General features: G+C 48.5%; 9 protein-coding genes across 9 annotated transcripts in view; 5 read left to right on the top strand and 4 right to left on the bottom strand.

Annotated features, from left to right (window-relative positions):
• Positions 1-1,001, top strand: part of MGYG_00918 (hypothetical protein) — a gene marked incomplete at both ends in the record, with an annotated part of 2,498 nt that extends 1,497 nt beyond the window's left edge. Inside the window, one exon of the mRNA XM_003176784.1 lies at positions 135-1,001. Within this exon, the coding sequence (XP_003176832.1) occupies positions 135-1,001 (867 nt within the window). The remainder of the gene's footprint in view (positions 1-134) is intronic.
• A 1,049-nt stretch (positions 1,002-2,050) lies between these two features.
• Positions 2,051-3,874, top strand: MGYG_00917 (glutamine synthetase). Its single transcript, XM_003176783.1, has 6 exons — positions 2,051-2,138; positions 2,212-2,241; positions 2,347-2,439; positions 2,684-3,188; positions 3,247-3,668; positions 3,739-3,874. The coding sequence occupies exons 1-6, from the start codon at positions 2,136-2,138 to the stop codon at positions 3,754-3,756; spliced, it is 1,071 nt and encodes a 356-aa protein (XP_003176831.1). The 5' UTR covers positions 2,051-2,135; the 3' UTR covers positions 3,757-3,874.
• A 1,091-nt stretch (positions 3,875-4,965) lies between these two features.
• Positions 4,966-6,563, bottom strand: MGYG_00916 (vitamin H transporter 1; the record flags this gene model as incomplete). The annotated part of the gene is made up of 2 exons (XM_003176782.1): positions 4,966-6,049; positions 6,130-6,563. 2 exons carry the CDS (start codon positions 6,561-6,563, stop codon positions 4,966-4,968), a joined length of 1,518 nt encoding a protein of 505 aa, XP_003176830.1.
• A 1,202-nt stretch (positions 6,564-7,765) lies between these two features.
• On the top strand, positions 7,766-9,761 carry MGYG_00915 (hypothetical protein; the record flags this gene model as incomplete). Its single annotated transcript, XM_003176781.1, has 5 exons — positions 7,766-8,066; positions 8,137-8,885; positions 8,951-9,045; positions 9,101-9,225; positions 9,289-9,761. 5 exons carry the CDS (start codon positions 7,766-7,768, stop codon positions 9,759-9,761), a joined length of 1,743 nt encoding a protein of 580 aa, XP_003176829.1.
• Positions 9,762-11,371: 1,610 nt separating this feature from the next.
• Positions 11,372-13,727, top strand: MGYG_00914 (FunK1 protein kinase; the record flags this gene model as incomplete). The annotated part of the gene is made up of 2 exons (XM_003176780.1): positions 11,372-13,336; positions 13,401-13,727. The coding sequence occupies 2 exons, from the start codon at positions 11,372-11,374 to the stop codon at positions 13,725-13,727; spliced, it is 2,292 nt and encodes a 763-aa protein (XP_003176828.1).
• A 1,118-nt stretch (positions 13,728-14,845) lies between these two features.
• MGYG_00913 (multidrug resistance protein 1) lies at positions 14,846-18,936 on the bottom strand (the record flags this gene model as incomplete). Its single annotated transcript, XM_003176779.1, has 6 exons — positions 14,846-16,375; positions 16,443-16,618; positions 16,679-16,964; positions 17,004-17,919; positions 17,975-18,631; positions 18,692-18,936. The coding sequence occupies 6 exons, from the start codon at positions 18,934-18,936 to the stop codon at positions 14,846-14,848; spliced, it is 3,810 nt and encodes a 1,269-aa protein (XP_003176827.1).
• A 712-nt stretch (positions 18,937-19,648) lies between these two features.
• On the top strand, positions 19,649-20,280 carry MGYG_00912 (hypothetical protein; the record flags this gene model as incomplete). The annotated part of the gene is made up of 2 exons (XM_003176778.1): positions 19,649-19,734; positions 19,866-20,280. 2 exons carry the CDS (start codon positions 19,649-19,651, stop codon positions 20,278-20,280), a joined length of 501 nt encoding a protein of 166 aa, XP_003176826.1.
• A 434-nt stretch (positions 20,281-20,714) lies between these two features.
• Positions 20,715-22,544, bottom strand: MGYG_00911 (phosphotransferase enzyme family protein; the record flags this gene model as incomplete). The annotated part of the gene is made up of 4 exons (XM_003176777.1): positions 20,715-21,619; positions 21,676-22,041; positions 22,098-22,409; positions 22,460-22,544. 4 exons carry the CDS (start codon positions 22,542-22,544, stop codon positions 20,715-20,717), a joined length of 1,668 nt encoding a protein of 555 aa, XP_003176825.1.
• A 572-nt stretch (positions 22,545-23,116) lies between these two features.
• On the bottom strand, positions 23,117-24,706 carry MGYG_00910 (seryl-tRNA synthetase; the record flags this gene model as incomplete). The annotated part of the gene is made up of 1 exon (XM_003176776.1): positions 23,117-24,706. One exon carries the CDS (start codon positions 24,704-24,706, stop codon positions 23,117-23,119), a length of 1,590 nt encoding a protein of 529 aa, XP_003176824.1.
• Positions 24,707-25,043: the final 337 nt, after the last annotated feature.

Raw genomic sequence — 25,043 nt, 5'->3', positions numbered from 1 at the left:
CACTTGTCTCGACCGACCCGTTGCTGCCATCGAGCCCACCAAACGTGCGCTTCGTGGCACGCCTGGAGCCAGCTATACATGTGCCGATAGTCGTGGCAGCAGAGATCTATCGCCTGGTCGGGATAACGCTGCAGCAGCATGAGACGAGGCCGCCAGCCGCCTACGACGCGCTTGTGGTACCTGTCGAGCGGCGGGCACCAAGAAGCGGAAAGGGGGAGCATGTGAGGATGGTACCTATCTTTGGCCAAACAGAGAAGAAGACGGGAACAGGAGAAGAAGAAAAAGGAGCGGACGAGGTGACGAGGAAGAAGCATGTGTACAGTTTTCATGCCCTGGAGCATGTGCCTGGCTACACGGTGAGAGAGCTGCCCTTCTCGCACCCTCGACAGATAGAGGAGGCCATCCCCCTGCTTCGACAGTACGCTCTACTCGGCAAACTACTCAGCGTCTTCCCGCTGGCCAACACTAAAAGTGATAGTAACCCTGACGAGAACAAGGACGGTGAAGATGAAGATGAAGAAGATGATGAAGTAGACGACGAAGATGATAAGGAGGAAGACGGTGATCAAGTGAACAACGTGGATGCAGCTGAGGCTCGGCTGAACTCTCTTCTATCATCCTCAACCAACGACAACAGCAACAGCAACAACAACACCAGCATCGACGAGACGAAGCGCATCTCGGTCAGCCTGCGCACACCCATCTCGTCACCGCCGAGCCTGCTGGTCGTCTTCCCCCTGACTCCCTCCCGCACAGCCAGCGTGACGGTCGAGGTCCTCGCCGACGGCCGGCTGCGTGTCCCCTGCACCAACGGGATCATCGAGAGCTCTGGGTCCGACACGCGAGCAGCCGAGGAGCAGCAGCAGGAGGATGATAAGAGGAAGGAGAAGCTCTGTGGCTTGCTGGGGCGCGTCCTGGAGACATGCGAAGATCTGGGGTTGCTGGTCGAGTCCGCCTGTAGGTACGCCGTCCGCCAGAGTCGAGGTCAACCAACGAGCTAGAAAAGTAGAAGGAGCCGTAGCTGTTTATTACATAAGCCTCACAGGCACAAGACCTCGGCAGCAACTTATGTCATCCCTATTACTCATCCTCTTTTTTTTTCTCGCTTCGTCTCCTTTTTCCGCTTTTCTTGTCGTTCTTGTCTTTCCTGTCGGCTTCTGGTCGTGTTGCCCAACCAACCAGGCGTCTCGTTCTTATCGCAGCCAACCCGAGCCTGGCAGCCCATGGAGCCGTCCAGCCTTCCAGCCAGCCAGCCACAGGGCGCAGCGCCAGCCTGGGATCAGTAACTGCAGAAACAAGCGGTAACCATGGCAGCAGTCCCTGTCGCCCAGCTGCCCAGTAGGAGTGACAGCATAGTAACAGCAACAGCAGCAACCCGACCATGCACTCCGAACTCCGTGCTCCGTACCTGCCTGCAAGAGGACTCTAGAACCGCAGCGCCCGCCCTCGTAACAGCAAGCGACCTGACAGCAGTGAAACAGCCGATCAGATCAGATCAGCCCGGGTCTCAGGTCTCAGGTCTCACCGCCTTCCGCCTCTGCCGCCCTCGTCTTCCTTTTCCTCGCTGTCTCGCTCGTCCTTCTATGAGGGATTTCTTTCTTATCTGCGTCGCTCCCCCTTATCTCCCTCGGCTCTGCTGCCCCCCGCTTGTCCTTATCGGGCGATCTCGCACCGCCACCAGAAAAGTGGGTCCTCCCTGTCCCTCTGTCCCCCTTGCTCCCCGCCGTCTTCTTCCGGCTTTCTTCCGGGCCTCGTTTTTCTATTTTTGGGCGGTGGCTTACTTAAGCGGCCTGAGACGTCCCTTACGTCATCCACGTCCAAGGCAAAGCAGCAAGAGGAAAGGAAAAAACTTTGCTTTGCGCGTTCTTTGCCTTCTTTTTAAACACACTCAAAACCCGCTTTTTTCTTCTATTTTCTTCCTCTCTCTTATTTCTATATTCTTATCTCCTTCTCTTCTCTCTTCTTCCTCTTTTCTGGTTCTGCGTCTCAGAAGTCTCAGATAGTTGCGTCTTACTCGCTTTCTTCTTCTCTCTTGCTCCGCTCCATCGCTTGCTCTTGACTCGACTGTCGCTTCTTGCTTATCGCTGCTCTATCTACCGTCCAAGCAGGACTTATCTCCTTGTTGATCTCTCATCATGGTGGGTTACAACAACAACAACATCCAAACTCAAGACGAAGAAGGAGAAGAAACTAACGATCATGTCTGTCCAGGCGAACACTCGTCGATCCGATGCTGCTAATGTGTGTGCCCTCGCTTGCTCCCCTGTCGCCGTCGCTGTTGCCGGCGGCTGGTGGCGTCGAGTCATAGCCCGATCACAATAACTAACCATCTTCCCTTTCTTGCAGCTTCAAAAATACATGAGCCTCGACCAGCGTGGAAAGGTCCTCGCTGAGTACGTCTGGGTAGATGCTCACGGTGGTGTTCGCTCAAAAACAAAGGTTCGTTTAATATTCTTTTTTTGATATTTTTTTTTGTTGTGGTCCACCCTTGCTCGACCTCGCCTGGTTCCTGCATTAGCCCCCAGTCAAAATACCCCTCCATACAGCACACAGACACAGACACACAGTGACTGCTGCTGGGATGGTGTGTATAGTTGGAGAGCTGTCAGAGTGATCTGCATGGCCAGGCGTGGTGATGGTGGCTGTCTTGCTTCGTCATGGTTAATACTGACTTCGTTACCAGACCCTCAGCCAATCTGTCTCGTCGCCCGATGAGCTCCCAGAATGGAACTTCGACGGCTCCTCCACAAGTCAGGCTCCCGGCCACGACTCAGACGTCTACCTTCGTCCCTGCGCCATCTTCCCTGACCCCTTCCGTGGCGGTGACAACATCCTCGTCCTCTGCGAGACCTGGGACGCCGATGGCTCCCCCAACAAGTACAACTACCGCCACGAGGCTGCTCGTCTCATGCGCACCCACGAAAAGGAACAGTTCTGGTTCGGTCTAGAACAAGAGTACACCCTCCTCGACGCTGATGGCTGGCCCTTCGGATGGCCCAAGGGTGGTTACCCCGGTGCCCAGGGCCCTTACTACTGCGGTGTCGGTACCGGCAAGGCCCAGTGCCGTGACATCGTCGATGCTCACTACAAGGCCTGTCTCTACGCCGGCATCAGCATCTCCGGTATCAACGCCGAGGTCATGCCTTCTCAGTGGGAGTACCAAGTCGGTCCTTGCGAGGGCATCAACCGTAAGTCCTTCATTTTACGTCTTTTTTTTTTTATTCTGCAGTACTAATAAGCGTATAGTTGGTGACCAGCTCTGGATGTCTCGTTTCCTCCTCAACCGTGTCGCCGAAGACTTCGGTGTCGTCATCAGCTTTGCCCCCAAGCCCATCCCCGGTGACTGGAACGGCGCTGGTCTCCACTCCAACGTCTCAACGGCTGCCATGCGTGCCGAGGGTGGTATGAAGGTCATCGAAGCCGCCATGAAGAAGCTCGAGGCCCGTCACCCAGAGCACATCGCTGTCTACGGTGAGGGTAACGAGGACCGTCTCACTGGCCGTCACGAGACCGGCAGCATCGACAAGTTCAGCTGGGGTGTCGCCGACCGTGGTGGCAGCATCCGTATCCCCAGACAGTGTGCAAAGGACGGAAAGGGCTATTTCGAAGACCGAAGACCCGCCAGTAACGCGGATCCCTACCAGATCACCGGTATCATCGTTGAAACTGTAAGCCTTTCCTCTCATCTAATATACTTACCTCCACTATTAAAATATTATTTACTAACATCTTCTCTAGCTCTGTGGAAGTGATTAAGTCCAACGAGATACCTATGTCGAAATGCATTTCCTACCTTTCCCTTTTCCGTTTCTCCAAGACTCAACACACTTAATGCCTTTTAATTAGATCTTCCATGCTTCGATGCCCATTTTTATATTTCTTGTCCTCAAGCCTGTCCATGTCTAGCTTATGTCGCTTACCCTTACCCCCTCATGTCTGCTGTTTAATTGTCTATCCATCACTCCTTGCAATATGTCAGTCGCACACACACATACATGCTGCATATTGCTCCCACTGAAACCGTGGGATCGCGTTTTTTGTCAGTTCAGTTCGGCTCTACATTTTACTCTTTTTTTCTTCCTTATCCCAAGCAAAGAAAAGAAAAGAGAAAAAAAAAAGATGAAAGAAAAGTCCCGCTGAGGCCGACTAACTATTATTATTGTTATTATCACGGTGTTTACTTCTACGGAGTACTTCGTTATATCCTTACATTAATTCATACCACCCGGCGAACCAGATACATCTCTGTTTGTTTGCTTGCTGTTTCGTCAGCGTTACAACCAAAACCCTTCCTTCATACACTTACACTTACATGTGTTTTCTACGGAGTTCACTCGTCTTCGTCTTCTGCCTGTGTGTTTTTACCTGCGTTATGCGGTAGATAACCCAGTCTTTTCTCCCACTTTAACTTAGTTAAGAGACAAGAGCGCCCTTTGAGCAGAGAGAAATCACACTCATTTCCCCCCACAAAAAAATCCCCTCCCACCATGTTTCAGTGTGCGTAGTTAGTTCGTTTCGTAGTCTGTTACCATAAGAGGCTTTGTGCGGTTAATCTCCGATCTTGGTGTTTCATGGCTCGGCTGTTTACTTGGCTGTTTGGTTCTCTGCGAACTGCTTGCTTGCTCGCTGGACGGATGGATGAACGGCAACGTCCAGCCGAGATGAGATGAGATGGAAGGATTTGATGTGGTGGCCTTGCATTGCAGCATGCAGCTTGTGCATGTTAAGAACCGATTGGGCGTTCGGAAGATACCGGCCGCTGTTTATGCAGGGAGCGAGAGATATGAGCGCTGATATCCGAGGCCAGGCCCTGGTTAGTTGCCAAGTTGAGTGATTTTGATAACAGTTGGATGGCTGTACGGAGTAGTGAAGATTGAATGAATGGCCTTAGGCCTAGTTATTAACTGACTAGGTGATATATCACTTTTTATCCAAATACCCGGATATCATACACACAGTTACTTTTCATTTCATCAACCATTTCGCCCACCATACGCCTCTCCAACCGCGCTGCTCTTCCTTCTGCTTGCCCCATACAATCATCCCCACGGCCACTGCTGCAACAATACTACCCCCAACAATACCGCACATCACACCGTTGCTCCCTCTATACCCCCTCTTCACATCTCCTTCCCAGCCCGTGTACAGCGCATAGGTGCTCACGATACTCCCCAGGTTGCCCAGCCCGCTCACTATAGCGGTTGATGCAGCAACGCCAACGTCGCCGTATCTTGCTCCAAACAGCTCGGCCGTCAGGGACATGGTGATGGGCACTGTTGGGCCTAGACCAAAGCCTACGATCAACAGCCCGCCGTATGCAGTCCAGGTGTGCGTGAAAGTCGTAAGCAGCAGGCCGGTAAGTAATATCAGACACGAGAAGATGAATATTGCCGGTCTGTGGTGGTGGAATGCATCTGATATCGGCGTCATGATCAGTATCGCTATCAGGTCCATCACCCAGATCGGTGCGAAGAGTAAAGACAGCTGCACGCCCGTCAGAGAAGGGATGGCGGCACGGATGATGACCGTGCCGTAACTCTGCACTCCGATGCCGACGCCCACGACGCCAAAGTACATTATTGTCACGGGCCAGAGGCGCCAGTCGCATAGTATGCGCAGAATATCCGACCATCCCCACTGTACTTTCTTGTACACGCGCTGAACATCGGCGTAGTGCAGCTCTTCGTCCCGGCCTGATAGAGCCGGTTTGGTGTTGGGTATCCATCGAAGCCAGGCCGAGCGAGGTGGATGGGACTCGCCTGGTGGCACAGGTCGGTCTGGTAGCCACCATAGCAACGTTATGCCCATTAAAGTACCCGCGAGACCCCAGATAAGGAACATCCATTGGAACCCCGCGAGGCCTCCCAGGCCGTCCATTTTCTGGAACCCTGCTGACACTAGGCCGACGACTGCAGCTGAGACCTGAGCGGCTGTGAAGTAGAAGCCGATACGCTGGCCGGTGCGGGCTGGAGGGTAGAAAAGTGATAGATAGTATGCCATGCCTGGCCACATGCCTGCTATCACGATTCCAAGAAGAAGACGGAGGAGGCTAGAATTTCAGTACTCTTTGGTTAGATATTGGGAACTGGTGTACTCCGTATTGTATGGGCTGACAGGGCGTATACGTACTACAACGACCATGCGGCTTTGACAGCTGCCATCAACGCTCCAATAACACCAACACTGATGACGATTCGGCTCATCCAGACATGAGGGCTCAGTCTGGTCATGATCAGGTTCGAAGGCAGATCGAATATGATATAGCACACATAGAACAGGGCCAAACTCGTCGAGATTTGCCGGGGCGTCAGATGTAGCACTGAGCCCAGGTCATGATGCTCCTTCAGATTCATCGTCTGTGCCAGCCCGACATTGGATCGGATCGCAGAACAGAGGAAGTAGAGCGTCCATAGTGGCGGGATGATTCGCAGGTCTAGTTTGCGATAGATACGGTCCAGCGTCTCGTCATCTGCTTCGTTGTCTCCGGTAAATGGAGGTTCTCTCTGCTCTTTCGGTCCGCTGGATCCGGAGTCCTCGTCCTTGAGCCAGTTATTCTCCATCATCGTGAACTTGCAGATTGAAAGTATGGAGAATCTGATAGCTCAATAGTTATGGAGATTCCTTGACCCGCTAACTAGTTAACTAGCTAGTTGGCTGGCCAATTCCCAGACGAAGCAGCCTGTCAAGTAGTCGTTCGAGACAGTTGGAGAGTCTACTCATTCGTCAGCCTCGAGGTGAAGAAAACTTCTCGAAGGATAAGTTATTTTTAAAATGTGTCAGTGCGGGAAATACGACCTTACTGGTTCTTTACTGGTAAGGGGGTATTCTGGATAGGTTCCTGGCTGATTCTGCAGAATATCTAGCTCCTTGGCCGGCCTGCAAGACAGAACAACCCTGTAGTGCTCTGGGTAACTAGTCGACGGGGGAGCGGATGTCCCGCGGGCTGGCTGGCTGGCTGGCTGGCGATGTCCAATCCCTGCTACAGATAAATACCGGGGTTGCCTGTACTCTGCCCTCGCTGCGTTTGTCTGTTGGTCTTTTAATCTTTTCTGCGGCCCAGAGCAGTTATCCGGACGGACGACAGAGGATGGACGTATTTAATTGCCTTGCGACGTCGTTGTTGCGCCCATCTCGAGTCTTTCGCGACAAGTCGTTCTTTTTTCCTTTCCCGCCCATCTTGGCTGACTAAGATGGAGATTCTCTGTGCAATAACATTTTAACGACTCCCAACAGCCAACGGCTTTGGCTACATTTTCATTCGCTGCTTAATGCTACATCCACGGGTGTTTGTATACACTATGATACCAGAAATATGCAGGGGAGAGTACGGATATTTATATTCGCAGAACACGCAAGGCAGCAACTTTCCAAACCGTCGATCAATGCATTTCCTTTTGTTATCCATGCAACATGAATGGTCCTTCCACTCGGCTGAGAGTCCCCGGAGCGCAAGCTATGCATCCCGTCCATAGGCTAGACAGCCTCCAACCACGGCATAATTACACTATTTTACCCCTGCTGATGCATATTGTTGCATAATGTCCGCACAGGTCCACGGGTCAGAGGCTCGGGTAGTCGGCCATCCCATAAGCTTGCGGTACGGCGTACAGGGCATGATATGGTAGCCTAAAACGACATCCCACCTTGTTTGGCTGAGCAGAACGAGGCGACCTCAAAAGCTCTTATTATAAATATCTATATCCTACATAGTAGCACCTTTGACTAGCGGCAGGTTTTACAGTAAAAGGAGCGGAACACTCATAAGATGGCAACCGAAGGCTTTCCAAGCCACCCTTTCTTTGAAAGACTCGTCGAGAGTGTCCCCTTGAATGATGGGATTATCATACATGATCCTAACAATGATATAACTGCTACCTTTGATCGTTTCTTGAACGACGTTATCGAGCTGCGACGCACCATCCGCGAACAAGTTCCAGATCTTCTCGACTCTAATGGGATCGTCCGTGAAGAAGGTGTTTATATCTGCACTCTTGCACCAGCCAGTTATGAGTTTTTCGTGGCTACCTTTGCTGCATGGGCAGTGGGAGCTGCAGTTTCACCACTTGGTATGTGTTATTTTCCCCATCTTACTGGAATATCATATCTTGTGGATGTTAACGACTCTCTTATCCGTAGCAACTGGCCTTACCCCGCAGGAGATATCATTTCTGATCCAAAGGAACAAAGCTGTGCTTCTTATAGCCAGCGCTAGTCAGCGCAACGCTGCTGCTGAAGCCCAGAAATGCATGAAAAACGAAACTGGGAAGACCATCAATATCATCGGCGTAGACCTCACCGTTCCGGTCCCGTCTACAAAACGCCAGTATCATATTGATGAGAATGTCGTCTTATCCCCGCAGCGGCCATTCATTCTCCTCCTTACATCTGGCACCACTGGCCCGCCTAAGGGGGTTGTGCGTAAAATGCCGGCGTACGACCTCCGTGGCATGACTGGAGCTACAAATGATGACCTCGCTTTGTGCCACCGTGCCATCCATTGGGGTTTCGGAATCTATCCTCCAGTAGCTACGATCTCGAACGGGCTATCCGTATACATCGTTGATGCGGACCCCAGCCCACAGCAAATATGGGAGGTTTTCCGCCAGAAGAAGCTGACGATGGCTTATGCTACGAATTTGACCTTGCTTCGCCTGATGGAATATTACAAAGAGCACCTGGCTGGACTCGAGCCTGAAAAGCTAAAAGAGTATAGTGAAGGAATGAAGAAACTCAAATATATCGGCTGTGGTGGTACGGTCCCCATGCCATCTGTAGGACTGTTCTGGAAAGATATGCGTGGCGGCCAGCCCATCACCATTCTTTATGGCACATCTGAGGCCGGTGGAGGGTTGACCACTACTCCTGAAGGTTATGATGTCACCAAGGTACGTCGGCTTTTATCCCTCTTAGGCTTCTCAGCTCCCCCTTTTTAACATGTCATTATGGGTAGCGTGTTATTGGCAAACCGATGCCCGGTGTCCAAGTGAAACTTTCCGAAGGCGACCACGGAGAGGTTCTGATAAAAAGCAATGACCTGTTTCTTGGGTAAGATCTACTAGGTATTGCTAGCTCTGTTGGAATTATGCTAACTCCATCATAGATACCTTGGTAATGAGGCTGCTACAAAGGCAGCATTCGATGAGGATGGGTTCTACAAAACAGGTGACTTGGTGCACATAGAAGAGGATGGAAATTACGTCATTGATGGTCGAGTCAACGAGGACTGTGAGTACATATTTATCCCTCATTCAAAAGAGAAAAAAACCATCATACTTACTTCCCCAACAGTTGTCCGATCAAGAACCCTGAAAGTGGGAATTCTTGAGCTCGAAGATAAGTTATCAGAGCTGCCTTACATAGCGGAAGCATTCGTCGTCGCCGTTCCGGACATGGAGATCTTGCATAGAGTAGCTGTCATTGCCCGTCTCAAGCCTTCGTTCAAAGAGGAAAATACCAATGGCATAGGCTCGGAGGGAAATTCCACACCAAACATGCTATTTAAAATGAGGCGAGACCTCACAGACCTGAAGGTTGCGCAGTATAAGCTTCCAACCCTTCTACGCATCCTCAAAGATGACGATATCATTCCACGGACAACGACCGACAAAGTAATTCGAAAGAAGGTTATACAGGCTTACTTCCCTCAATCTGCTGACTGCAGGGTAGAGGATTTGCCCAAGGAGGTACTTGTCTGGGATCTGAAGAACGACAAAAACGCTGAATCAACGGGGCTGTGGGACTGGGCTGCTGCTCAGGACTGAGTCTGATAAGTTGTGTTCCATGGTATATTCTGCATACACATACCTGTCACGGATAAGATACATTTTCTACGCCGGCTTGTCATATGAATTGGAAACAAGTTACAGCTATATTTTCCTGAAATGGCATGTCAGATTATTATTCCAGAATTAGGAGATACACAGAAATTTATACCTGATGCTATGGCCATTTTTCACACTTAATTACTGAAAATAGTTATTCTCTAGTCACCCTTATCCCAATCCATATCAATTTTAATATCATCTGCATCAACAGAGCCTATATTTCCTCTGGCAGCAAGTTCCTTATCAAGTGCCTCGAAGAGCCTATCTAGATATATCTTTTCACCAGATATGGTTAATGCAGCACTGAGACCAATGAAAATCGATGCCTCAAAGCAAGCCCTTGCAATCTTAGCAAAGGGTTCTTGCCCAACGATACAATAACTTGAACTGTTGTCTCCAGAACAGCCACTAGGGAGGCTGAAACCGCGCCTCTTGAAGCTAAAGTGGAATATCTCAACAGTAAGCCTCTCCAAAGCTTGGAGTTTCTGAAACTTTCATTATTTTGTACCCTTCAGATGGCTTTTCGAGCTCTTTCTGCCATTTTGAGCCTGGGGTTTGGATGGCTATCTGAATATTGCATAACCGTGGGCCTCGAGGAACATACTTGTATCTTTTTTTTTTGCTGCCTCCTGTCTTGGAAGAATTCCTTCCAGGTAATATTCTGTATAGTATGGATAGAAAGTAATCTCCCGGAAGAATATCAGAAAGCTCTCGTTTATATCAATATTCAGCGCTTTCATTAGGGTTTTCTTTCCCGTTAATTTAGGCAGTTCTATATTTCCTGTTAGACACACTTTACTCCGGTGGAGGCTGTCACGTACCTTCATTTTCCGTTGGGATATTCTACTTTAGCTAGGCTCGCACACATTACCCGAGGATACCTTGGGGCATTAGGCCTTTTGTTCTTTGTGGTCCAACATCTTCTGAGTCACTGTCATCGTAAGCCAGCTGGCTATTTGATTCCTGCGATAAAAAGCCGTCGAGGTATTCCGTGGTTACTAGAGTGGTTTCTTAAGAGAAAGGAAAGGAGAAACCTAGGCTGTTTATTGAGCTTTTATAGAGTGCCACTAACTACCATAGGGGAAATAAGTGAATTGAAAAAACCGTGAAGTCCAAAAATTACGTATAAATAACTGTGAATTTCAGGGTTTTTTCAATTCACTTATTTCCTCTATGGTAGTTAAAGAATGAGAAAAACAAAGATCAGAGAGAGATTTGGTCATCACTTTCTCATTTCTAGACTAAGATGACTTCACTTTTCCATGACTAGAGGGTAATCAACATCAAACCGAGTGATGCGGGCGTAGTAAGATAGGCACAGAGGTCAAGCTCTCTTTTGTCTCGGCCCGAGCCGAGTCTATCACATGACTGGAAATTGCAGTGAGCTGACTAGTTACATAGTTAACTAACTAATGCTCCGTAGGGTTAACTATTTCAAGTAAGCTAAAAACGGCGAGCGCGCGCGGCTTTGCCGTTGATGGCTGGCTATATCTTTGACATAGCTATTACAATTTTGACGACCCCCTCGTACCACGCCCATAACGGCTATGGTTGAGCTATCTCAAGAGGATCGCGACATCATTGCAGAGAATCCATTAGATTACTCTTTGGTCCTCTTGCAAGGCCTGCTTCAGGAGGCCGAACAGGCACAAGATGATTCATCAGCACAGGATGAAACCCGCAAAAGAGTGATAAGAAGGCTTCTCTCTACCCTACAGGGAGAAGATGCTGCGTCTAAGCTTCGATCGCGTGTCAGTGATCAATACGTTGACTCCGACCTTGCACTTTTATTCAGGCGCTACCGACAAGAACGCTTCAAGTACGACCGCTTTCGAGTGCTGGTGCAGCTCATCCTCCAAAAGGCAGCTGTCCTCGACCTTATCGCTACCATCTCGCGTTCCACCCCTCCGGCGAGCGATCCGCCCTCGCTCGGTGGCACACCTTTCACTCATTCCTTAGCTTCACAGCAAGGTAGCGAACAAACGCGTCGGTTGGTGGAAGCTAGGGTCTTTGACGAGATTAAACACTGCACGTATCGGGACGTTGAGGGTTTCTTCACAAAATTCTTCGAGGGAAAGGACTGGACTCCGCGTACTACAGGAATATACCAGACGATCAAAGAGCGACAGGTGGAGGGCAGCTGGACTGACTTCCCCGATCCACCCGTGCAAGCCAAAGTCCTGCAGTGGTGGAATGAATTTCAGAAAGAATTTCTCCCTGAGGAAAGAGGCCGCTTTTATACGATAAAGAACCCGAAGAATCTCGCCGGTAGCGAAGCTCAGCGCCAAATTGACCTCGTGGTGAAGCGCAACGATGGCCAGGAACTGAGTATGGATTCTGATTCAGTTCATAACTGGAAAGATGTGGATGTGATTGGTGAGCTCAAGCAGTCCAACTACGACAAAAAAGGGACACTTCTCCAGCTCGGCCGATATGTGCGTGATGTCTTCTCCTGTCAGCCGACGCGTCGGTACATCCACGCGTTTACGCTCTGTGGCAGTGAAATGGAAGCTTGGGTATTCGACCGTTCGGGGTCATACGGCCCTGGTCCCTTTGACATCCATGACCAGCCAGAACGGTTCATACAAGTTATCGCTGGGTACACTATGATGAGTGAGGCCGAGCTCGGACGTGACACATTTACGGAGTGGGATGCCGACAGCTGTAGTATATCGATTGACTGTGGCGAGACGAGGGACATGGCCAAGCTACAGCTTCTGCAGGATCCGATCACCTACCAACGAGCTATTGTCTGCCGTGGGACAGCTTGTTTTCTTACTAAGACGCCCAACTGTAGAGGCTATGACTGTGTCTCTAAATTTTCGTGGACATCTGACCAGCGACGGCCAGAGGCAGACCTCCTTGAGTTAGCTGCCAGCAGAGGAGTAAAGGGCATAGCAAGTGTAGTTGGTCATCAACAGATAACAAGCATCACTGAGATGCGCTCAGGGATGGTATTCGGAAAACCATATAAGTTTCAGAGCATACCGAGTGCTTTGTCGCCACTTTCGCAGTCTTCCTCGCACCTTCACGGCTCAAGCACCACCGAAAGCCAGCCTAGAAAACGAAAATCCGGAGATGTTGGAAGGAAACAGTCCAAGCAATCGAGGACCAGCAGTCTGAAGTCAAACAAACTCAAGAATGAGGTCACATACGACGTTGAAGAGGCTCAGAGCACCAGTCTCTTCACAGCTGGTAAAGATGGCCCATACGATAATCGCATCTTTCGGTGTTTGGTGGTCTCCCCGGCCGGCCGAGCACTCCACAGATTCAAGAAGATATCAGAACTCCTATGTGCCCTCCGCGATGCCGTGAAGGCTCACAGATCCCTGTACCTTAAAGGGAACATTCTCCACCGAGACATTTCGGAGAATAATATCATCATAACTGATCCTCAAAAAACTGACGGTGTGACGGGCATGTTAATAGACTTGGATCTTGCCAAAGAGCTCAGTAGTGGCAGTAGTGGTGCACGCTGTCGCACCGGCACAATGGAGTTTATGGCGATTGAGGTGCTTCTTGGAATTTCTCACACCTAATGATCTTGAGTCTTTCTTCTACGTCCTTATCTGGCAGTGTGCTCGCCACGGGTGGAGATTTTCCGGTAACCCAAAGGGCCAACCAGAAGACAGTCTGTTGATAAAGTGGTATACTGATACCTTTAGGAATATTGCAGGAACCAAACGAGGTGACATGGGAGTCGACGGGTTTGAGGACATCTTGGAAGAATTTCCATCATCTTTTGAATGTGTTAAACCGCTCTGCAGGGAAATTAGGGGCATCCTGTTTCCTTACAAAGATGGGCTCTTCACCGGGACACCCAGGAACCCAGAGGTTCTCTACGAGCCGACAATACGGGCGTTTGATCAGTCTATAGAAGACATAAAAACTACAGAAACGTAGCGTCAAACCCTGACGTTCGGTTTAAAAATGGCGAGCTTGCTCTAATCGGTTGCAGAGGACTGGTTATATCTTTGACCAATAGTTATATCGAGTCCGCTGGTTGTCAACCTTTTCTTCTCGACTGACTGGTTCGAAGCTCATTCAATGTAGCATAGATGAAATCCCACTGCACGATTGCTGCCTGGAGCCATGTAGGCTTTTCTATAGTCCTTTCTAGAAGGACGATACCATAGCGGCTGCGCAAGATGTGGTAGAACCTCTAGCTACTCGTACCCCTTTCACTGCTGCGACCCCATCTCAAACAACGGTGCATGATCGGCTATCTAAAATGCACAAGAATACCCTTGATATTTTTGAGTTTGATGGTCTGATGCATTCTTTGCTGGACCATTTGATGTAGGACCCTCGACGGCCCTCTCGAATCTGCTCTCTAGCTGCTCAAGGAAACCAATCATCGTGTAGACCTTAGAATCATACGGCAGTCGATCGATATCTTTCCATTGTGAAGGAAGGACAAAGGTTGGACACGTTAACTAACGACTCACCCACACCCAGCAAGCTTCTTACTATTCTCACTATCCCAGTCAAGTTTCCCTCCCTCGCCGACCATTTTAGTAAGTAGACCTCCTCTTACGGGTTCAAGGCCAATCATTTCGCCAACGTGTAGTCGTGTGCGACAATTTCATTTGGGACTCCAGCGAGGGAGAGTAGGAGGCTTATGGCAACACCTGTGTGGCATTTGCCGGCTATTATCTCTTCCATCTATCAGTTTTGCTTGTGAGGCCAAGGCAACCCGTTGGGATTGAGAAGTCGGCAAGGTGGGAACACAGTTATTTACTTGTACAATGTACCAAGAAAGGCTGGCCCGGGTTCCGTAGGACGTGCAGGAAGGTTTCCCGAAAGATAGTTCGGTACATTGTGAGGAAGGAGAGGTACATTTCTACAAGCTAGTTAAGTTGGCTTCAGTTACCGATGGTTTTTGCTGACTACCTAGGTAACTAGTTACATGCATTGTCAGATTCCAACTAGCACAACTAGTCAACTATGCATTGTCAGCCTTCATGCACAGCTTATAGAATCAAACCGCAAATATGATGCCTCCACAACCCCCTTCAACCTTAATCTAGGGCCGTATCTAACGCCTGCCCTTTACACATCTCATAATAATGGCCCTTTTTGTTAAGTAGCTCGGTATGAGTACCAGCCTCGGCAATTCTCCCTGCCTGGAAGACATAGATGGTATCGGCGCCCTTGATAGTGCTGAGTCTATGAGCCACAGCAATTGTGCTCCTTTTACCATCTTTCGCAGTGTCATTTATGGCATCCTGGACCATTTTTTCACTCTCCGTATCTAACGCACTCGTTGCTTCATCAAGGAGTAGGACTTTGGGATCCCGAACAAGCGCCCGAGCAATGGCAATACGCTGACGTTGGCCACCGGAAAGCTTGGAACCACGAGAACCAACTTCGCTTCCAAGGCCATCAGGTAGAGAGGAGACGAAGTCATATATATTTGCGTCTTTACAGACTTGCTCTATCCGTGCTTCTGTTGCTTCGCTCGATTCAATCAAGCCCATAGCAATATTTTCCCGGATACTGCCTTGAAATAATATTGGTTCTTGTTGAACAAAAGCTAAACGCCGGCGATGGTCTTGTAATTTGACTTCATGGATTCCTTGGCCATTAATAGTGATAGAGCCGGAGGTTGGATCATAAAAGCGACAGAGGAGGTTGATCATTGTCGACTTGCCACATCCTGATGGGCCAACAAAGGCGATGAATTTTCCTGGTGGGACTCTGATATTGATGTCGGAAATGACATTTTTTGAACGTCCGTGAGAAGGGTAAGCGAAGCTAAGAGCTCGACAGTCAATAGCAACAGTGTCATTTTTTTTCAAGGAGTTGTCCGCAGAAGGCTCATATGAAAAATCATTGTCGATAGCAGGAACTCGCTGGCGTAGCCAGAAGATGTAATTGGTAGAGCTAGTTGCTTTCGTGATGCCAGTGGTATATTGGAAAAGGGCAGCTGCATTCTCACCGCCAACCACAACCGCAGTGAAGACAACGAAGAACTGCTCACTTGTATACTCGTGAGTAGATACCAGTTTCCCGCCATACCAGAAACCCAGGGCCATAGCTAGGAAGGTAATAGATTGAGTCAAAGCGTACCAGAACATTGTAAAAGTCAGCGCTTTTACAGATTGAGCTGCAACCACGTCAAGCTTTTCTTGGTATATTTGAAGAATCTTGTTCTCCAAAGTAAGAGATGACACGGTCCTTATAGCCGAGACTGCTTCTGTTGCAATTGCGGCGCTGCTGGCAAAGCGTGCAGAGGTATCTTCCTCCAGTTTGCACTCAAGGAGGATGCGAAAGTAGCCGCTTAGCAGGAGTAGAGGCAGAGCAGCGAAGACGCACACAAGGCCAAGCTTCCAGCCATAAGCAATGCCCAGGACAGATACTGAGATAATTGTGACGACATTGATGAGAATCAAGCCTGAATTGATACCCAAAAGCTCATTCAAATTCGATGCATGAATTAGGAGCCGAGCACAGATTGAGCCGGTAGCATTATGTTCTTGATTGAAGAAGGCGATGTCTTGCTTTAAGGTATTCCTGAAGAGCTCTCTCCTATACCTCCGGCTTACTTCCTACGAGGTTGTTTATGGTGGTTAGTGTTAATCCGCCAACCGTGAAGTATAGAAACAGGTAGCTCACCTGAATGATGACATTAGCCGTCCACCCTACAACAAAGTAGACGAGGAAGTTAGCAAGAGCTATAACGAAGAACATCAACGCCCAGAAGTTCCCTTGACGGACTGCCTCGCTGCCGCGTAACCGAAAGACTTCAAGTGTCCGCGCTAAAATGACAGCTTGAGCTGGAAAAGTAGCACCTGCGACTGGTCAGAAACTGAGAGCTACTAGAGAGCCGTCTGATAAGCAAAATCACTGACCTCCAAGAATACAGGCAACGGCGAAGATCGAGTAAGATCCCCATAGATTCCGTTGCTCCATTATCAGAAGCCACAGACAGTGGATCAGGCTGTATCCCATGGTTTCCTTTGTTTGGGCTTTGGAACTCTCATCTATAGAGAGAGTCTCAGAAACTATACTCCTTGCACGGTGAGTCGACGGGTCTATAGTATGCATCTCATCATCCCTCTCTTCGCAGGGAACCTTTTCCTCCAAGCCCTTTTGCCCTTCTTCCCAGTCATCTTGCTCGACCGTGTCAATAACATCCTCACTATCTACCGTCTTGCGATGTTTTTGCTCCAGGACCTGCGTATGGACAAGCCTCGCATAAGCACCATCGCGAACCATGAGTTCATGGTGTGTTCCTTGCTCAATGATTCTACCAGCAGACATGACAGCGATGTTGTCTGCCTTCTGTACAGTAGACAACTTGTGAGCAATGATAATGGTGGTCCTGCCGATAGAAATATTATCTAGTGCGCTTTGCACGATCCTCTCAGCCTTTGGGTCAAGGGCACTCGTCGCTTCATCCAGCAGCAGAACCGAGGGGCGGGATATGATGCTGCGAGCGATAGCTATGCGTTGCTTTTGTCCTCCAGACAGCATGCGCGCGCGCTCACCAACCTGGGTATCGTATTGCTTAGGCAAGTGGTCAATGAACACGTCTGCGTAAGCTTCCTTACAGGCTTCTTTCACCAAGGCAAGTTTCTGCTCATATGGGGCGTCTTCGTGCTGTGTCCCTACAAGCCCGAAAGCGACGTTATCGAAGATTGTGCCGCTGAAGAGAACTGGTTCCTGCTGCACAAGGCGGATTTGAGTTCGTAACCAGGCAATGTTGAGTTCCTGGATGTTAACGCCATCAAGCAGGATGGTACCAGCTGTTTGATCGTACCAACGTTCTAAAAGTCCAACGATTGTGCTCTTCCCCGAGCCACTAGCACCAACCAGGGCCGTCGTCTTACCAGCGGGCACACTTAAGTCCAGGCCATTGAGGACTTGGGTATCTGGCCGAGATGGATAGGAAAACTCAAGACCTTCCACCTTAATCTCCCCTACACATTTATTGGGAGCTAATCCAGTGGTTGAAAGAGAGTCAATAGCCGGCTCCGTATCAATGATGCGAAATAGTTCTTCAGCAGCAGCAGCGGCTTTGGTAATTGTGATAATTTGAGGAGCAATATGGGTCAGGGATGTGGCTGCAACGACTACCGCGAAGATCACGCTGTGGAAAGAATTAGCAAAAAAAGTCATTGAACGTTTCATAATATTAGCCATACGTTACTACGTCGCCAGACTCTTGGATATCACCTCGAGCAAACATCTTGATACCCTGCCAGAAAGCAAGACCGTAGCCTGCGTAGACGCAGAAGAACTCAGTAGAAAATAAAACGCCATAATTTGGTGACTTCTTCCTGCCCACGCTTTCCAATTCAGCAAGAAAGTCTTCGTAGCGGTGTGCCATCGCGGGCTGCAACCAGAAGGCATGAACTGTCGATATGGAGGAGAAGACTTCTTCTGCAACCAGGCTAGAGCGTGAAAGGATAGCCATCAACTTGTCCTCACTCTTAACCTCGATGCTCATGCACACCCCCGTAACAAGGACAATAGCCGGAACGATGCAGATGGTAATTAGCGTTAGTTTCCACTGCACTCCAAAGGCAACAGCAAAAGCAGCTACGAAAGTGGCACAGCTTTGAATAAACACCGATAACTTTTCTGAAATGCCGTTAGTGACGATGTTACCATTCATAGTGACCTTCACGGACGGCGATCCATCTTTATTTGAGTCGAAATAGCTGGTATCCTGCCGTAGGAGGCTTTGCATAAAGTCAAGTCGCAGCGCTTTGGTAGCCCGAATGGCCGCTATCGATGCAGTAAGGGTGTGGATGTAAACCAGAAAGAATTTGGCGAGAAATAGAGAAACCAAATAAAGGCTACATATATGTTAGGCTGCTTCGGTATCCATGCTGCAATTGGTTTGCTGGTGGACTTACGAGTATTTTGACACTTCCCGTACATAGCTTTCAGAGCCGATGGTCCCATTAGCAAAGCTGTTGAAGATCGTTACAAACTTGCCAAAAACCAGGTCCATCAACGGAAGCGCTAAGCCGCCTATGATAGCAGCAAAGAAGGATATAGAGTAGAGCACCCAGGTCTTCCGATCAGCATAACGGAAGATGCGCCGGTAGCTCTTGAAGCCAGACGGCTTGGCTCCTTTATCGAACTCGATGTCTGGCATAATAAGCGAGGGGAGAAAGCCTAGCTGGGCAAGCTATATTCACCAACACAGGGTTCGGAAGCAGTAGTGACAGCTAGAAGTAACAGTAGTAAGGTGAATATGCCAGTATCAGATATTTGGTATTCTAGAGACTAGATCAGCAACGGCCCATGGGCGTCACCCAGTGGCTATATAACCTCCTGGGACCCTTTTGTTGGTTCCTCCGACTCCGACTCAGAGAAACAGCCTCATCCAATGATAGGTACATAGTACCCTGGCCAGCGTTGCTGGGCATCATGCCAGGCAATCTCAAGCTACCAGCATCGCGCATGGTAGCTGCATTTGGCGTGTCGCGGACAGGCATCTCCAGGAGTTGGCGCGGCCACTGATTAAACAAATCAAGATATGACCCAGCGCCAGCCACTATAATCAGGAATAAAAAAACAGGCCATTTGGCCTAAATGTGACGGCCTCTCAGCTCGCATCAAGCAGGCTGGTACGGAGACGAAGATGCAAAGCCGATGGTGGAGAGAGAATGAATGACTTCGGAAGCGGCTGAACCTTGAAAGGAACCTTGCTCTGCCGAGCCGCCATGCAACGGCCAAATATTCTTCCGATCCGATATAAATTCCCGGGCCGACCGGTGTCTATTCGTCCATCTGACAACTTTCCTACAACGACACCTAAATAGAGCACGTGAATATAGTTGCTTCTTATTGGATTCTATGCCATCATGTCCTCCCAAGACAGAGAAACACCACAAGATGGTGTTCTTTCTAGGCTATTGAGTGGGCTTCCGGAAGAAACGCCCCAGATCAAGTATATAAACATGAGTAAACTAAAGAGCCTGATAGATAAATAGGGATTGAGGGGTATGATAACGATGATACCCAAAGCCCCTTCATAGCAGTTATACAGTAACCGCCTAATATTCTTCAAGAATTTGATAGATTTTATCCAGATAAGGGCCCAAAAGTTACAGCAGACTTGCAAGAAGGAGTATTGGTTTTGGAGATAATGGCCCTACTACCCCATGAGAGAGCGGCCCAGGAGTTCCAGCGGTCCATTGACTTTCGGATTTTGACCATGGGTCTCTGGAGTGAGATTCTTAATAATGGCACTTCGCGAATAACAAGTCTGGATCAACGTTTTATCAAGGAGCCAGATGCTTCGTTTACACCCTATAATATCAATTGGCCGACATTTACCATGGAAGCTGGACTATCCGAAAATAAGGCCAAGCTGGCGATTGATGCTAAGGGATGGCTCGAATCAGCGGGCTCAAAAACCGAGGGCGTGATAACGGTGAAAGTCGACCGCAACGCTCTCGAAATTACCCTAACACGATGGGAGTGGAAGAAATAATGGCCATTCGAGAAGATAGTGTCACCAAAGTCACCGGTGACCTCACAATCCCATTCGAGAAATTAGCCGGCCGCTTGGTCAACGGGCCAAAGGAAGGTGACATTGTGATACCCAAAGAGGAAATATCACAAATCTATGAAGCCACCTGGATGGCCCAAGGATTCTCAGAATTCTAGCTATATCTCCTTTTGAATCGTCGATTTTTCTGTTTTGCCAATAATTATGTATTTGGATTGGCTTCAAGTCCACACCAGCAGCAGTTGAAGTGAAGAAACTTATCAGACGGGGTTCGTCCGTCCAACGCTATTGGAACCATCCAGTGAATAAGGCGGAGCAGTACCATTATGCTTTATAGCAGATAAATAGTTTCAGTGCACTTAGTGGCATGAATAGAATTATGTGGGGTAAGACAATAACTGCTGTGTCTGTTGGTCCTATGAGTTGATGGCAAAGGGCCACATTTGCTTGATTTCCTCGATGGTTTTATTTTCGGCAAGCATTTTGTTAGCAAATAGCTGGTATAGCTCTTGATGTTGCTTTCTCTTTTCATCCCAATCGAATACAGGAGATATCCAGCCTTCTGAATCAGTGTCTAGCGCTCTTTTAACCAGGACCTGAAGGTCATTCCATTCTTCGTATCTTGCAAGCTCTTCATGGTATTCTGATAGCTCGGTCTCTGTCATTTGTATAGGGCAAGACTCCGTGAATCGTAAGTCAGACCAGTATTTATATAACTCGGCTAAGCAGGAGCGAAGTGGAAAATTCCCATCAACATGTGTCTCCCCGCAGCGAATATATATCTCCTTCAAAGCTGGTGGTACCAGCAGGGCATTATGTAATGGGGCATTGAAAGCACCTGTACACACCTCATAGGCCTTGGCGAGATAACTTTGCTCATAGGTGAGCTTCGCCACTGCTCTATCTGCAGCATCCATTTCTTCAAGCCCAGATAATGGCTCAGGTTTTGCTATTAATCCTGGGATATAGCCATCCAGAGGTTCAAGAAATACCGGCCATCGCGCCTGCAAAAATCTTGGCGCAATTGAAAGTGAATGCCAGTCAATAATACTTGTGATGTTTATTGTATTTGTATTTTCCTCAGCCGTAAAGATATTCCCCATGTTTAAGTCTGTGTGCAATAGCGCCGGCATGGAGGTCTTTATCAGACTTGGGTGATTTGAGACTGTTGGTACGGTATTTATCGCGGATTCGAGCACTAACTTATGAGAAGTTGGAGTACCATAACTGGGAGGTTGACATCCCGCAGCCCGCACTGTAGGAAATCCTTTGCGTAAACTGCGTTTAGCAAGACATTCCCCAAATTCTTGCAAATTCATCCCTAAAAAAGATTAGTTAAACTAACGGGTTATCTGGTTCAAAAGTTCTGCAACATACAAGGTCCAGAATTATATTCGAGGGTTTCATTCCCATCTGCCCACTCGAGACTAGCTGCAGGGCCAATGCAATACTGACCAGAGGGGTCGATGTCTTTGTCCAGGGGTACGTGCGGTAGGTTTGGGATGGAACGTCGAAAGTACAGATTTCCGTAGGCTGGAAACTGAAGAGACAATAATTGCTTCTCTATCAGGACAAGGCCTTTTATTACATCCAGGCGACGGGCTTCAGAGAGCCCTCCCCAGACTTTAGTTAGCTGAACCCCTTTTGCCTTCTCCAGTATAATATATTCTGCCCCAACTGGGTTTTTAGCATCTGAGCTCCAGGCCAAAACTTTGGGAGCCGGGGTTGTTGTATGAGTCCGAACTATTGGAATTTAGATAAGATCTCTTAATCTCTCGAAAATGTATGGAATTCCTCACCGAACTCTAGCACAGCAGCCTCTGATGCAGTTGAGAGCATGGACAGACCAGCATTTGGGCAGGGAATTTTGGCAACCACTTCACTTCCGTTCTCAAGTGTCATTAAAAGCACTTTATGGAATCCTCCCTCCAATTTCTCCATTTTCACAACTCTAGGAGCAGTTGAAGCGCCTTTGCCAATGATTGCTCCAACGAGGTTACATAACTCGTCAATGTTGAATCGTTTGTACCGTCTAGAGTAATTATATTCCTCATCGACAAGGAAATGCCCATTACTGTACTGAAATACTTCTTCATGGCTGATGGGCTTGCCTATCAAAGTCAGGTTGGATAAGTGGAAACCATCAGGTAGTATTGCGCACCTCGACAAGTGATGTGGAGACGTCTCTGGAAAGTAGAGGAGAGACGTCGGCCTGACACCCTTGAAAACGATTTTGATATCATCATGATGATTGAAAATAATAACCTAGCTATCACCGCCGCGCATGTATAGACAAAGTTTGAAGCCCTAGCCTTCAAATCTTAGCTGGTGATTCATGCTTCAAATTCAAATAGGTATCAATGGTACTGTATCCTTATTAATGTCGTTATAATTATTCCTAAGATTGAGACTTAAACAATAATACTAGAGAATTGGTTAAATTTCGACAAGGAATATCAAAGAGGGCCTATCAACTAGGTTAAATCCTGGTTGGCGGCGCCAGTTAACCTTCCCGTAGGTTTCGAAGTAGTTAGTTGGGAGAATCCAAAAAATTTCATGTTAAAGTGCAAGGAAACTTTAGCGGCAATTAGCCGCGCGTGTGCCCACTCTCGCGGGTGCAGTGATAAATGGTAGATAAGACACAATTTTGTCTATGCAAAAGAAGATGAAAAACATATGGTAGTGTTCTCTAGATTTATTAGGCAGTGCAGTTAACCTTGCTTTTTTTAATGTATTAGCTAAATCCCACCATGGTATAGTAATTCTCTAGTTGCCCATTATAGTACAGATATGTTACAGGAGATTCGTTACTCTAAATTTATTTATTTCCCCGGATAACTTCTATTCCACCCATCCATGGTCTCAGAACCTCGGGGACAATGACACCGCCTATTGCTTCGTCCCATCCATGCTCTAGTATAGCTGCCAGAACTCTCGGGACGGCCATGGCGGTTCCGTTGACAGTGTGGGGGAACCTCGACTCTCCCGAACTATCACGCACTCTTGTTCCTAGCCGTCTGCTCTGGTAGTCCGTGCATATGGAAGTTGAAGTGACCTCACCCCAGCCACTGTAATCAGGGTCCAGTACAGATGCCTTGTCCGATTTATTTGGTATCCTGGATGGGAACAGAACTTCAATATCCCTTTTTCGAGTTGCACTAGCACCAAGGTCTGAAGACGACATTTCTAATATGCGGCATGGAAGGTTGAGGGAAGATAGAATATCCGTTTGAATAGAAAGCATTTCTTCAAAAAGAGAGGTTGAGGTTATCTCATTGGAATCCGCATTCGTCAAATTTCCCTGCTCAATATTGTCCGTCCAGGCAAATAACTCGACCTTGGTAAATTCATGCACGCGGTATAGTCCCTTGGTATCGACTCCTCTTGCGCCAGCCTCGGCTCGGTAGCATCTGCTTGCCCCGACAAGCTTTAGAGGAAGCTGTTCAGCCTGGATTTCCTGGCCAGCGTACATGGCAGCAAGTGGTATCTCGGCAGTTCCTGTTAAACTGCGCTGTGGTTTATGTGCAGCTCTATCCCTCTCTGTCTGCTGGATAGACCAAATTTGCTGCTCGTTATTCGCATCTCGGGGTTGGAAACCGCAAGCTTCGGCAATATGAGAGTAGACAACACTGGGTGGTGAGACAGGCTTCCAGCCCTTCTTACGAGCTGCAGTGAGGGCGTATTGTACAAGAGCATGCTCGAGGAGGCAGCCTTCGTTGGTGAGGAAGTACCATCCCCAGCCTGTTGACGTCGCTGAGCTAGTAAAATCCAATAGTCCCAGCTCAGTGCCAATTGAGACGTGGGATCGTGGAGTAGCAGCAGTCGATGTAGCTGGAGAGGTGTATGAGGGAGGGGATTCAGGATCGAAATTGATGTATGTGACGATGCGAGGAATGTCTCCAATCGGGGTGTCCTTCGATGTAAGATTTGGCAACGACAACGCCAACTGCTGTATTTCTTCCATACATTCTTCCCTCCGATCCATCATCTGTTGTGATGCATCCTTGAGTTCCTTTGCTTCTTGTCGAAGGGCATCCAGGGCTCCATCCTGTTTCTGCTCTTGCGATTGACGCGCAGCAATGGTAGCAAGCTTCGCTATCTCTTTCTCAACCTGCTTTATTCGAGCCCGAGGATGCTTCAAGGCATGCTGCAAATCCGACGCTTCTTTGGCTAGAGACTGTATTCTCGGTGGGTAATCCGCGACCGGTTTGTAATTGCGATCGAAGCAGTTCTTCGAGTATATCTCTGCGTTTTCGCGAATGTGGCGGACATTGGGGACAGGTTTCGGAGCGGTTGGCGGTCGGGACGACGCTGTACTGATACCACGGCGAGAGAAGGCGGCGTTCCGAGTGGGAGATCTAAGTGATATCCTGCAATTGAGGCATATGTACAACGAGGAGGACCTCATTTGGAGTGTGCTGGCGGCGATAACTCCAATTGTTCGAGTTTTGTTGCTGGGAAGGTTGGAGGTTGTTTTTTTCTCTGAAGTTTAGAAGTTGAATATGCGGACTAAAACATCTAACTATCGGTACTTATAATAGATGGATACTAATTATGGATGATGTGATGACCACATGCACAACTTTTTCTATTCATAGAGTGAACTGATGGAGAGATGTATGTATAATTAAGCCATCCGCTGTCTCTGGGATGCTATATTAAGCTGGCCGGAGAGGGTTGTGTGTTGAACATGAGTAAGAGGAGGGAAGAAACACCGAAACAGAGAGCTAGAGGGCGGAGTGAGA

Source organism: Nannizzia gypsea, genomic scaffold (assembly GCF_000150975.2).
Source record: "Nannizzia gypsea CBS 118893 supercont1.1 genomic scaffold, whole genome shotgun sequence".
NCBI classification, from domain to species: Eukaryota; Fungi; Ascomycota; class Eurotiomycetes; order Onygenales; family Arthrodermataceae; genus Nannizzia; species Nannizzia gypsea.
This window is presented reverse-complemented; position numbering and strand designations above follow the sequence as displayed.

Bases quoted from the DNA above. Each gene is read 5' to 3' on its own strand.
- MGYG_00917 (XM_003176783.1), top strand. The intron at 2,242-2,346 runs GTGTGTGCCCTC...CCTTTCTTGCAG, and splicing joins GTCGATCCGATGCTGCTAAT to CTTCAAAAATACATGAGCCT. The intron at 2,440-2,683 runs GTTCGTTTAATA...CTTCGTTACCAG, and splicing joins GTGTTCGCTCAAAAACAAAG to ACCCTCAGCCAATCTGTCTC.